This window comes from Cherax quadricarinatus, chromosome 34 (assembly GCF_038502225.1).
Source record: "Cherax quadricarinatus isolate ZL_2023a chromosome 34, ASM3850222v1, whole genome shotgun sequence".
NCBI classification, from domain to species: Eukaryota; Metazoa; Arthropoda; class Malacostraca; order Decapoda; family Parastacidae; genus Cherax; species Cherax quadricarinatus.
Window position 1 is genome coordinate 1,351,576 of NC_091325.1, and position 12,899 is coordinate 1,364,474.

General features: G+C 43.3%; 1 protein-coding gene across 3 annotated transcripts in view; it reads left to right on the forward strand.

The window, feature by feature from the left end:
* Positions 1-4,812: 4,812 nt before the first annotated feature.
* LOC128693701 (neprilysin-1-like) overlaps positions 4,813-12,899 on the forward strand; it is a 32,013-nt gene continuing 23,926 nt past the window's right edge. For all 3 annotated transcript variants that reach the window (XM_070091087.1, XM_070091089.1, XM_070091088.1), the window contains exons 1-3: positions 4,813-4,915; positions 9,631-9,686; positions 11,179-11,279. In XM_070091087.1, coding sequence (XP_069947188.1) covers positions 4,856-4,915; positions 9,631-9,686; positions 11,179-11,279 — 217 coding nt within the window. In that variant the 5' untranslated portion in view covers positions 4,813-4,855. The remainder of the gene's footprint in view (positions 4,916-9,630; positions 9,687-11,178; positions 11,280-12,899) is intronic.

Below are 12,899 nucleotides of genomic sequence, written 5' to 3' on the forward strand. Positions count from 1 at the left end.
GAAGTCCTGTGAAAAATACAGCTGAGTAAGATCTCTTGATAGAGGTGGTTTAGGTCTGCACCTGTGTCATGTATCAACATAGTGGTGTTTCAGGTCTGCACCTGTGTCATGTATCAACATAGTGGTGTTTCAGGTCTCCACCTGCGTTATGTATCAACACAGTGGTGTTTCAGGTCTGCACCTGTGTTATGTATCAACGTAGTGGTGTTTCAGGTCTGCACCTGTGTCATGTATCAACATGTGGTGTTTCAGGTCTGCACCTATGTCATGTATCAACATAGTGGTGTTTCAGGTCTCCACCTGTGTTATGTATCAACATAGTGGTGTTTCAGGTCTGCACCTGTGTTATGTATCAACGTAGTGGTGTTTCAGGTCTGCACCTGTGTCATGTATCAATATGTGGTGTTTCAGGTCTGCACCTGTGTTATGTATCAACATAGTGGTGTTTCAGGTCTGCACCTGTGTCATGTATCAACATAGTGGTGTTTCAGGTCTGCACTTGTGTCATGTATCAACATAGTGGTGTTTCAGGTCTGCACCTGTGTCATGTATCAACATAGTGGTGTTTCAGGTCTGCACCTGTGTCATGTATCAACATAGTGGTGTTTCAGGTCTGCACCTGTGTCATGTATCAACATAGTGGTGTTTCAGGTCTGCACCTGTGTCATGTATCAACATAGTGGTGTTTCAGGTCTGCACCTGTGTTATGTATCAACATAGTGGTGGTTCAGGTCTGCACCTGTGTTATGTATCAACATAGTGGTGTTTCAGGTCTGCACTTGTGTCATGTATCAACATAGTGGTGTTTCAGGTCTGCACCTGTGTTATGTATCAACATAGTGGTGTTTCAGGTCTCCACCTGTGTCATGTATCAACATGTGGTGTTTCAGGTCTCTACCTGTGTCATGTATCAACATAGTGGTGGTTCAGGTCTGCACCTGTGTTATGTATCAACATAGTGGTGGTTCAGGTCTGCACCTGTGTTATGTATCAACATAGTGGTGGTTCAGGTCTCCACCCATGTCATGTATCAACATAGTGGTGGTTCAGGTCTGCACCTGTGTCATGTATCAACATGTGGTGGTTCAGGTCTCCACCTGTGTCATGTATCAACATAGTGGTGGTTAAGGTCTGCACCTGTGTTATGTATCAACATAGTGGTGGTTCAGGTCTGCACCTGTGTCATGTATGAACATAGTGGTGTTTCAGGTCTGCACTTGTGTCATGTATCAACATAGTGGTGTTTCAGGTCTGCACCTGTGTTATGTATCAACATAGTGGTGTTTCAGGTCTGCACCTGTGTTATGTATCAACATAGTGGTGTTTCAGGTCTGCACCTGTGGTATGTATCAACATAGTGGTGTTTCAGGTCTGCACCTGTGTCATGTATCAACATGTGGTGTTTCAGGTCTCCACCTGTGTCATGTATCAACATAGTTGTGGTTAAGGTCTGCACCTGTGTTATGTATCAACATAGTGGTGGTTCAGGTCTGCACCTGTGTCATGTATGAACATAGTGGTGTTTCAGGTCTGCACTTGTGTCATGTATCAACATAGTGGTGTTTCAGGTCTGCACCTGTGTTATGTATCAACATGGTGGTGTTTCAGGTCTGCACCTGTGTTATGTATCAACATAGTGGTGTTTCAGGTCTGCACCTGTGGTATGTATCAACATAGTGGTGTTTCAGGTCTGCACCTGTGTCATGTATCAACATGTGGTGTTTCAGGTCTCCACCTGTGTCATGTATCAACATAGTGGTGGTTCAGGTCTGCACCTGTGTTATGTATCAACATAGTGGTGGTTCAGGTCTGCACCTGTGTCATGTATGAACATAGTGGTGTTTCAGGTCTGCACCTGTGTCATGTATCAACATAGTGGTGTTTCAGGTCTGCACCTGTGTTATGTATCAACATAGTGGTGTTTCAGGTCTGCACCTGTGTTATGTATCAACATAGTGGTGTTTCAGGTCTGCACCTGTGTTATGTATCAACATAATGGTGTTTCAGGTCTGCACCTGTGGTATGTATCAACGTAGTGGTGTTTCAGGTCTGCACCTGTGTTATGTATCAACATAGTGGTGTTTCAGGTCTGCACCTGTGTCATGTATCAACATGTGGTGTTTCAGGTCTCCACCTGTGTCATGTATCAACATAGTGGTGGTTCAGGTCTGCACCTGTGTTATGTATCAACATAGTGGTGGTTCAGGTCTGCACCTGTGTCATGTATGAACATAGTGGTGTTTCAGGTCTGCACTTGTGTCATGTATCAACATAGTGGTGTTTCAGGTCTGCACCTGTGTTATGTATCAACATAGTGGTGTTTCAGGTCTGCACCTGTGTTATGTATCAACATAGTGGTGTTTCAGGTCTCCACCTGTGTCATGTATCAACATAGTGGTGTTTCAGGTCTCCACCTGTGTCATGTATCAACATAGTGGTGTTTCAGGTCTGCACCTGTGTTATGTATCAACATAGTGGTGTTTCAGGTCTCCACCTGTGTTATGTATCAACATAGTGGTGGTTCAGGTCTCCACCTGTGTTATGTATCAACATAGTGTTGGTTCAGGTCTCCACCTGTGTCATGTATTAACATAGTGGTGTTTCAGGTCTCCACCTGTGTTATGTATCAACATAGTGGTGGTTCAGGTCTCCACCTGTGTTATGTATCAACATAGTGGTGGTTCAGGTCTCCACCTGTAAGTGAGTAAGTAAGTTTATTCAGGTATACACAAATCCAGTTACATATAATTATCATACATAGCAGCATATGTGTAGAGAACCTGGGATAACCCAAAAAAGTCAGACAGAGTGACTTATTTCCATTGGGGTCCTTTTACCTTATTATTATAATGTAAAGGTTATAATATTTTCTTATTATTCTATAATGAAGATAACATCTTATTATCATACTAAAAAGACTATCTACTACACCAAGGTCATTAAGACTATCTACAATACGAGGGTCATTACTAGGAATAAGGTAAAATTTACACGTATGTTAGCTAAAAAATAGAAAATCATTCCCCTCCCTTTCTGTAGCTACATTCATCAGACACCTTTTGGCACTCTTCTTGAACTGGTTCATGCTATGACTGGCTTTGACATGTGCGGGTAGTCTGTTCCATTTCTTTATTGCTGTACAATAAAAGGTGTTTGACGCCTGGCCACTGACTGTGGCTACTACAAAGTTGTGCTCTCTCCCCCTAGTACTATGATTGCTTTGGTTCCCAACCTTGACAAAATTGACAGCAAGATATTCTGGACACTGTTTGTGAGCAATTTTATAAACATGATTTAGCTTCAGTTGTTTTACTCTGTCTTCAACATTCAGCATATCCAACTGCTGTAATTCATCCTGGCCTACATGTTCTCTTGGTCCCAGCCCCAGGATGAATCTTACGATTTTGTTCTGGGTGATTTGCAGTCTATCTTTCAGTTTTTTGTCAAGGCAGAGTACCATGAAGAGCAAGCGTAATCCATATGGCATTGTATAAGGGCTAGACATAGGGTCCTGCGAGCCTCAGTAGGTAGACACTGTGCTTGTGTATGTATCAACATAGTGGTGGTTCAGGTCTCCACCTGTGTCATGTATCAACATAGTGGTGGTTCAGGTCTGCACCTGTGTTATGTATCAACATAGTGGTGGTTCAGGTCTGCACCTGTGTCATGTATCAACATACGAAGCTTCAAATATTTTAATCACTACGTCATCCAAGAAAGATGTCACTGTCTATATTCTATAAATCCAATCCCTTAAAGTTTATTTTAGGTACAGGTCCATATAAATACAATTATTATACGCAGCAACGTGTGTAAATTACCCAGGATGACTAAAAAAAGTCAGATAAAGTGACTTATTTCCATTGGTGGTACTTGTAATATCCTATTATTTAAAGCCTAATTAAAACTTCTATGTAACTTAAGTGTGTGAAAATCAGTTACAATAAAAGGAGGTACAATAACAATAAAATAAACTGTTATTAACATTAAACAGAAGATCAGCTTGCAATAATAGTTACATCTATGTTACCTATACAAGAAATACTCTCTTCTTGTAGCTACATTCATTAGGTACCTAAACTGGCTCATGCTAGCACATGCTGGCTCATGCTAGCACATGCTGGCTCATGCTAACACATGCTGGCTCATGCTAGCACATGCTGGCTCATGCTAACACATGCTGGCTCATGCTAGCACATGCTGGCTCATGCTAGCACATGCTGGCTCATGCTAGCACATGCTGGCTCATGCTAGCACATGCTAGCTCATGCTAGCACATGCTGGCTCATGCTAGCACGTGCTGGCTCATACTAGCACATGCTGACTCATGCTAGCACATGCTGGCTCATGCTAACACAGGTGCAGGCAGTCTGTTCCACTCCTTGATGCACACTAAAGGAATAGTGCAAAGTTTGGCTTAAATTTAACGTTAGGATAATTAAAAAGATATGGCTTCAAGGCTACCATATTATCCATACGATATAACATAAATTTGGCAGTAAATAGGTACCTGGGTGTTAGTGGACTGGTGTGGGTCGCATCCTGGGGACACAACCCAAGTTGCCAGAAATGATTGCATAACCAGAGGCTTTCTGATTTGATCCAAGGGAAGGGAGATTATCTTTAATTTCCCTGGATCATTGTTCTTGTTCCAGGGCAGCTAGCTGCTCGCCCTCCTACTTTGCAAGAACTATCTTGGTCAAAAAATACTAAGATACCGGTAAGACTGATAGATGGAGTGGGTTATGAGTGATAGATGGAGTGGGTTATGAGTGATAGATGGAGTGGGTTATCAGTGGGTGATAACTGTAGTGGGTTATCAGTGGGTGATGGTAAGTGTGTGGTGTTGATCGCTATGGTAGGTGGTCAGTCAGTCCTCAAGATGACTTCAATCAAGGAACACCTTGAATTTAAGGTCAGTGTTCCTTAATGTTTTTATTTTACGTTAACACTTGTGGGTTACTGAGGTGGGTTACTGAGGTGGGTTACTGAAGTGGGTTACTGAAGTGGGTTACTGAAGTGGGTTACTGATGTGGGTTACTGAAGTGGGTTACTGAGGTAGGTTACTGAGGTGGGTTACTGAAGTGGGTTACTGAAGTGGGTTTCTGAGGTGGGTTATTGAAGTGGGTTTCTTGGGTGGGTTACTAAGGTGGGTTACTGGAGTGGGTTACTGAGGTAGGTTACTGAGGTGGGTTACTGAAGTGGGTTACTGAAGTGGGTTTCTGAGGTGGGTTATTGAAGTGGGTTTCTTAGGTGGGTTACTGAGGTGGGTTACTGAAGTGGGTTACTGAAGTGGGTTTCTGAGGTGGGTTATTGAAGTGGGTTTCTTAGGTGGATTACTAAGGTGGGTTACTGAAGTGGGTTACTGAGGTAGGTTACTGAGGTGGGTTACTGAAGTGGGTTACTGAAGTGGGTTTCTGAGGTGGGTTATTGAAGTGGGTTTCTTAGGTGGGTTACTGAGGTGGGTTACTGAAGTGGGTTACTGAAGTGGGTTACTGAGGTAGGTTACTGAGGTGGGTTACTGAAGTGGGTTACTGAAATGGGTTTCTGAGGTGGGTTATTGAAGTGGGTTTCTTAGGTGGATTACTAAGGTGGGTTACTGAAGTGGGTTACTGAGGTAGGTTACTGAGGTGGTTTACTGAAGTGGGTTACTGAAGTGGGTTTCTGAGGTGGGTTATTGAAGTGGGTTTCTTAGGTGGGTTACTGAGGTGGGTTACTGAAGTGGGTTACTGAAGTGGGTTTCTGAGGTGGGTTATTGAAGTGGGTTTCTTAGGTGGGTTACTAAGGTGGGTTACTGAAGTGGGTTACTGAGGTAGGTTACTAAGGTGGGTTACTGAAGTGGGTTTCTTAGGTGGGTTACTGAGGTGGGTTACTGAGGTGGGTTACTGAGGTGGGTTACCAAGGTGAGTTACACAACCTTACTGACCTAATGTTTACTAAAGATTTATATTAACTGAACGGACATCATTTCGAAATTCATAGTTTTGGATTTTTTCAACTGTTAATAATACCGACGTTACATTATTTTCGATAATTTTAATAAAAGATGTGGATACAGCCATTTATTTTACTTATAAATACTTTTTGACCAGATTAGTTTCATAGCTACGGGAGAACACTAAACCAGCATCTGTGATGTTGAGGTACAGTTCCTGGACCTATCATGTGCTTCTGTAATGTTGAGGTACAGTCCCTGGACCCATTATGTGCCTAATCTTTTGACTACCACCCATAGGATGGGTATGTGGTGACTACCACCTACAGGATGAGTGTGGGGTGACTACCACCCACAGTGAGTGTGGGGTGACTACCACCCACAGAATGTGTGGGGTGACTACCACCCACAGTGAGTGTGGGGTGACTACCACCCACAGTGAGTGTGGGGTGACTACCACCCACAGAATGTGTGGGGTGACTACCACCCACAGGATGGGTGTGGGGTGACTACCACCCACAGGATGGGTGTGGGGTGACTACCACCCACAGGATGGGTGTGGGGTGACTACCACCCACAGGATGAGTGTGGGGTGACTACCACCCTCATGATGAGTGTGGGGTGACTACCACCCACAGAATGGGTGTGGGGTGACTACCACCCACAGGATGGGTGTGGGGTGACTACCACCCACAGAATGGGTGTGGGGTGACTACCACCCACAGGATGGGTGTGGGGTGACTACCACCCACAGGATGGGTGTGGGGTGACTACCACCCACAGGATGGGTGTGGAGTGACTATCACCCACAGAATGAGTGTGGGGTGACTACCACCCACAGGATGGGTGTGGGGTGACTACCACCCACAGAATGAGTGTGGGGTGACTACCACCCACAGAATGAGTGTGGGGTGACTATCACCCACAGAATGAGTGTGGGGTGACTACCACCCACAGGATGGGTGTGGGGTGACTACCACCCACATGATGGGTGTGGGGTGACTACCACCCACAGGATGGATGTGGGGTGACTACCACCCACAGAATGAGTGTGGGATGACTACCACCCACAGAATGAGTGTGGGGTGACTATCACCCACAGAATGAGTGTGGGGTGACTACCACCCACAGGATGGGTATGTGGTGAGTTGAGTCTCAGCTCCTGGCACGGCCTTGACCGCTTTCATAAGTACGTACCGCAGGGGACTTTCCGACCTACCCCAAAACTGTGTATGGTGTTTTCACTGACACAAAAATACACGTACCGTCCAGACTACCGCCCACAGGATGGGTATGGGGTGCATAATAAACATATTAAACTAAACCGTCCAGTCATAGGTCATACAAGACCGACGGTGGAGGAGAACTAAGCGTAGTTATCAAGGTTATCACAGGTCCTCAGATATTATCATTGACATGGCTTCTGTTGTTAATGTCCTTCTCTGTAGGTCCCGTTATCACATAGCTGCTCTTCTGTTGGTCCCGTTATCACATAGCTGCTTTTCTGTTGGTTCCTTTATCACATAGCTGCTCTTCTGTTGGTTCCTTTATCACATAGCTGCTCCTCTGTTTGTTCCTTTATCACATAGCTGCTCTTCTGTTGGTTCCTTTATCACATAGCTGCTCTTCTGTTGGTTCCGTTATCACATAGCTGCTCTTCTGTTGGTTCCGTTATCACATAGCTGCTCTTCTGTTGGTTCCGTTATCACATAGCTGCTCTTCTGTTGGTTCCATTATCACATAGCTGCTCTTCTGTTGGTCCCGTTATCACATAGCTTAGTACTGTTGTGTTAGGGTTCAGTGTTTGTCAGGTAACCTGTCAGTGTTATATCTGGACTCATTATCAGAGATCTTACCACTTGTGTGTCTGAGTTGCTGCGTCTAGTTAAAGAACTCAAGTTGTCTAAACACTTGTGTATAACAGTGTAACGTTGTCAAGAGCAAACAGATAGTTGAATTAAGATGATATTAAGATAACGGAAGAAGCAATACAGAAATTATTAATGGATGTTAACAAAATGAAGCAATAGGACAGATGGATCAACTTAATTGGTTATTAATGGGCGATCAGGAGAACTGAGGTATCCCCTGTAGTATCCTCCTTAGAAATTATTTACGATTTCGCTTCAGGAAGGAAAATTGGCAGACGGATGGAAGATACCACATTGTTTACCTGGAGTTTACCTGGAGAGAGTTCCGGGGGTCAACGCCCCCGCGGCCCGGTCTGTGACCAGGCCTCCTGGTGGATCAGAGCCTGATCCACCTGTGCTAATATTTTAAAAATTGAAATAAGAAGTGTATATTATGAACAGTATATATGATGAATATACAGTACTTGTGTTCTTGTAGTTACTAACAGGGAATTACAACTAGGTAAGTACCTAGTGATTGTCTCAGTAAGTAAAACATTTGCCTCAGCTTAACTCAGAACACCCCTCAAGGCAGGTTCCTTGATGCTGGTGAGGGGCTCTTGATCTAGGGAATTGGATCTGTGCTCCAGTTCCCTGAATTGAGCCTGAATACCTTCCATCCCCCACATGTGCTGTATAATCCTACGGGTTTAGCGCTCCCCATGACTATAATTATAATAATCAACTCAGAACAACACTTAACATCAGTAAGCTAAACAACACAGTTCAATATTATAGGATATTGTGTGGTTTAAGAAAAACAACTTCGGTTTACTAGATGCGCAGTTGAGCAAGTTTCAAGTCTATACGGAAAGGTGTTTAAGATCAGACTTTCTTAGGATTTCTAACCCCGGAGGGTTAGCCACCCAGGGTAACTTAAGAAAGTCAGTGCGTCATCAAGAGACTGTCTGTCCTATTTCCATTGTGGTCCTCAATCTTATCCCCCAGGATGCCACCCACACCAGTCCACTAACATCCAGGCACCTACTTACTTGCTAGGTGAACGGAACAGCAGGTGTTAGGAAACACGTCCAATGTTTCCACCCTTGCCGGGGATCGAACCACGGACAATGTGCGTGGCGAGAGCGTTGTCAACCAGGCCACGGAACACCGTAAGGTGTAGTATCCCCTGGATGGGGATAATCAATGGGCCGAAACAAAAAGAAAACACTTGCAAAGGCGTTATTTTTTCTGTTGTTACTTTTCATTACTTCTGGGTTGAAAATACAGCTTCTGATAAGATCTGTTATCTATGTAATCTCACAAGTATTTATGGTAGTGTGTTGAGACTAAGTGTTGGCAGAGTGACCCCAATTGATCACTGGCCCTGATTACATTTTTATTAGTCGTGCAAGGACCAAGATAGAAATAAGTCACTCTGACCTCTTTGGGTTATCCTGTGTAATTTACACTATGTATGATAACTGTACTTATGTGTACCTGTGCCTAAATAAACTTTCCTACACGATTTTGTGTCTTTAAGTGTTGTCTCAAGTGTATTTTTCCACCTTTTTTATTCTATTTCGCTTATAACTCAGATTCCGAGTTTTAACACTTGTGTACAGTAAAGATGACTAAACTAGTCTAAGAAGACCTAACTAACGTGTACACTTACAAGCAAAGAACAAACTTGACTTAAAGTGTTGATAATTGTGTTTCTGCACAATATATAATAAGTTCTATTATTTATATGCATGCTGTAGAAGGTGAGCAAAGTAACTGAACACAATAAATAACTATAATAACCGAGCACAGTTACTGTTACAATGTAACTTTCTTCAACAGGAGCGGCGGGGTGATAGCTTCGTCAATGTGTCGCTGGGCGACCCACAGCCCTCCAGGTATACCTCTCTTCCTCCTCCAGCCCCTCCCTGGTACTGCAAGTATACACCAGTACATCAGTATGTCTGGGTTACTAGGTATACGTGAGTTACCAGGTATACCAGAGTTAATAGGTACACATTAATTATGTGTACACATAAACTCATGTGCGTCCCTGGGAGGGGGGGATGTGGTGTCCTGTACCGTAGTAGTAGTAGCAATAATAATAGTAGTAGAAGTATTAGTAGTTGTGGAAACTTATTCGGTCCTAAAAAGTTCCACAGGGCAGATACATCGTACGAAGATCCCAACATGTCACGGATGGAACGGCTGAGTTGGGTGGCCCTTACACCCACCCAAAACACACATACACCCGGGTTGGCAAAGGTGGTTGGAAGGTACATCTTAATTGATAGATTTACCCTTCAAGGAAGAGGTAGATAGTTTATACTGTTAGTGAACTAATATTAGGACTATTGAGGCAACTGTAGATAATAATAATGCAGACCTAAGACCTTAATGTAGGTAGTAATAGGCTGGTAATATAGGCAGACCCTAGGTAATGTTAGCTAGGGAGAACTGGCAGCCCAAGTTTGAACATCGAGGCCCTGGGGAAATCTGGTGGAGGCACCTCGAAGTACCGTAGATGACCTCCTCCATCCGGCCCATACAGTAAGACAAGACGTCCCTTTCTATCTCAGTATTCTGGCCAGTTTCTGGGGGAAATTGCGAGTGAGTTGAACTGTGGGTCTTTGAGCAGTCTGACGGCCAATGATTGGTACGTTCCGGCGTCTCCTCATTGTTAAGCTTAAAAGCTAGTGTCACTACCTGCATAGTTGTACTAGAGGATACTCACCCCCATGGAAACAGGAATTTCTGAGGTGCAGGCAGGTCACTAATACTGACTGAATATTGCAGGAATTAAGGCTCCCAGTTGCACGTGGTTCTGAGGAAAAGTCCAGAGGGGCTAAAGCTTAGGGAAGTTGAAGACCAGGATATATTCTCCAACACCAAGTAAGTTAGTCCTTTATTCGTGAATGCAGGCGAGATTTCTTGCAACATCAGTCATTTATGGAAATGTGTCATATAAGCCACTTGTGAGGCTGAGGTACTAGCCTCAGGGCTCGTTGTCAACAGAGCTTGCTAGGGTAGACAACTCACATGGAGGCAGTCCAGACAAATTTCCACAGTAGTAGAAGTAGTAGTAATATTAGTAGTAGTAATAATAGTAATGGAAAGTAACAGAAGTAGTAGTAGTAGTAATAATATTATTAGTAATAGTAATAATAGTAGAAGTATAGTAGTAGTAGTAATAATAGTCGTAATAGAAGTAGTAGTAGTAACAGAAGTAGCAATATTGGTGGTAGTAGTAGTAATAGTCAACAAGACAGAATATAGCAAAAAAGGAAACTAGAAAATGCAGTGATTGTATAGCATCTGTTCTGTATGTCTGTATTAAATACAGACATACATGACATGCGATACTATGTATCATGTGTATGTATCCTGCAGGCCTGGCCGGGTTAAGTCAGCAGGACGCTGGAAGGTCGTGGTTGGTGTGTGTGTGGTGGCTGTGGTCGCCTCTGCTGCCACACTGGCTATCTTCACCACAGGTCAGTAGTGCCTGGCACTCTCTGTAGTTTAACACTGCCAAGTACCTTAAATATATTGGTTTGCCTCTGTTTTACAGTGCTACATGCCTAAAATGTATTCATGTGTTTATTATTTGTTAGCACCGAGAATAAAACACCTTTTTGTGGTCATTATCAATGGTTATTTTTCATTCCCATTTCCATTTCATTCCCATTTGCCCAATATATTTTTGTTTGTCTTAATTTTGACAACACCGCACAGCAGCTTCTTTTAGGCCTCAGGAAAGCCTGTTATTAACTCACTCCACGCCGTTCCTTTAAGGCTTGAGGAAAGCCTGTTGTTAACTTAACGCCGTTCCTTCTAGGCCTCAGGAAAGCCTGTTGTTAACTCACTTAAAAACCACACAGCAGCTCCTTCTAGGCTTGCTGAAAGCCTGAAAATTCCCTTAATACCGCACAGCCGCTCCTTTTAGGCTGGAGAGAAGCCTGTTTTTTTAAGATAAGATAAAATAAAATTTCGTTCGGATTTTTAACCCCGGAGGGTTATCCACCCAGGATAACCCAAGAAAGTCAGTGCGTCATCGAGGACTGTCTAACTTATTTCCATTGGGGTCCTTAATCTTGTCCCCCAGGGTGCGACCCACACAAGTCGACTAACACCCAAGTACCTATTTGCTATTAGGTGAACAGGACAACAGGTGTAAGGAAACGTGTCGAAATGTTTCCACCCGCCGGGAATCGAACCCGGGCCCTCCGTGTGTGAAGCGGGAGCTTTAGCCACCAGGCCTGGTGTAAGGGGTGTAGGTGATTGGGAGTTTGCCCTTTCCTGGCAAAATGTTTCCCCGGACTCCGTGGAGGTAAAACAGCCACCACTCTTGATCCATACTTGCGCCTTCCTGCGGGCCTCGGGGCGCATCGGTGATGTATATTACACATTCTCACAAGTGATGTTACATTAAAATACAATACAAATTTTTTAATTTTAAAATTTCCCACCAGGTATACTGTATATACGAAAACATACAATAATATGAAGGCCAATGGGCCGCACAGCACTGAGATCATGTTTCTTCTATGGACACTGAAAATAAGTTTAATATTATGCATCTCATACCCATCCTGTGGGTGGTAGTCATAAGATTATAGAGGTACATAATGGGTCCAGGAACTGGACCCCAAAGTTTTTATAACTAAATAAGTTACAGTGGTAATGAACTATTTACAAGTTTATATATGGTTACAACCATAATGAGTTCTTTATGCAGACATGAATTAAGTCACAAAAATTTTAATGTAGCTCATGTGTGGTTTTGAATTATTTATAATGCCTTATATTTTAGTAAGGTATAGTTCAGTTCAAATAAATTTAAGTGGTTATGCCCTATTTACAATAGGCAAAGTCAAGGAATTTTTCCAGAATGGTAATATACCACTGTGGATAAAATGCTTTGACATTTTTTAATATTTCTGAATGAGCTGAATCTGAAAGTCAGGGCTCGATACGGTATAAGCTGTCAGCGGCCTTATAAACTCGATACGGTATAAGCTGTCAGCTGCCCTATAAACTCGATACGGTATAAGCTGTCAGCGGCCCTATAAACTCAAAGCAAGAATAAAAATAATTTATCTGGGCTTCAGCAG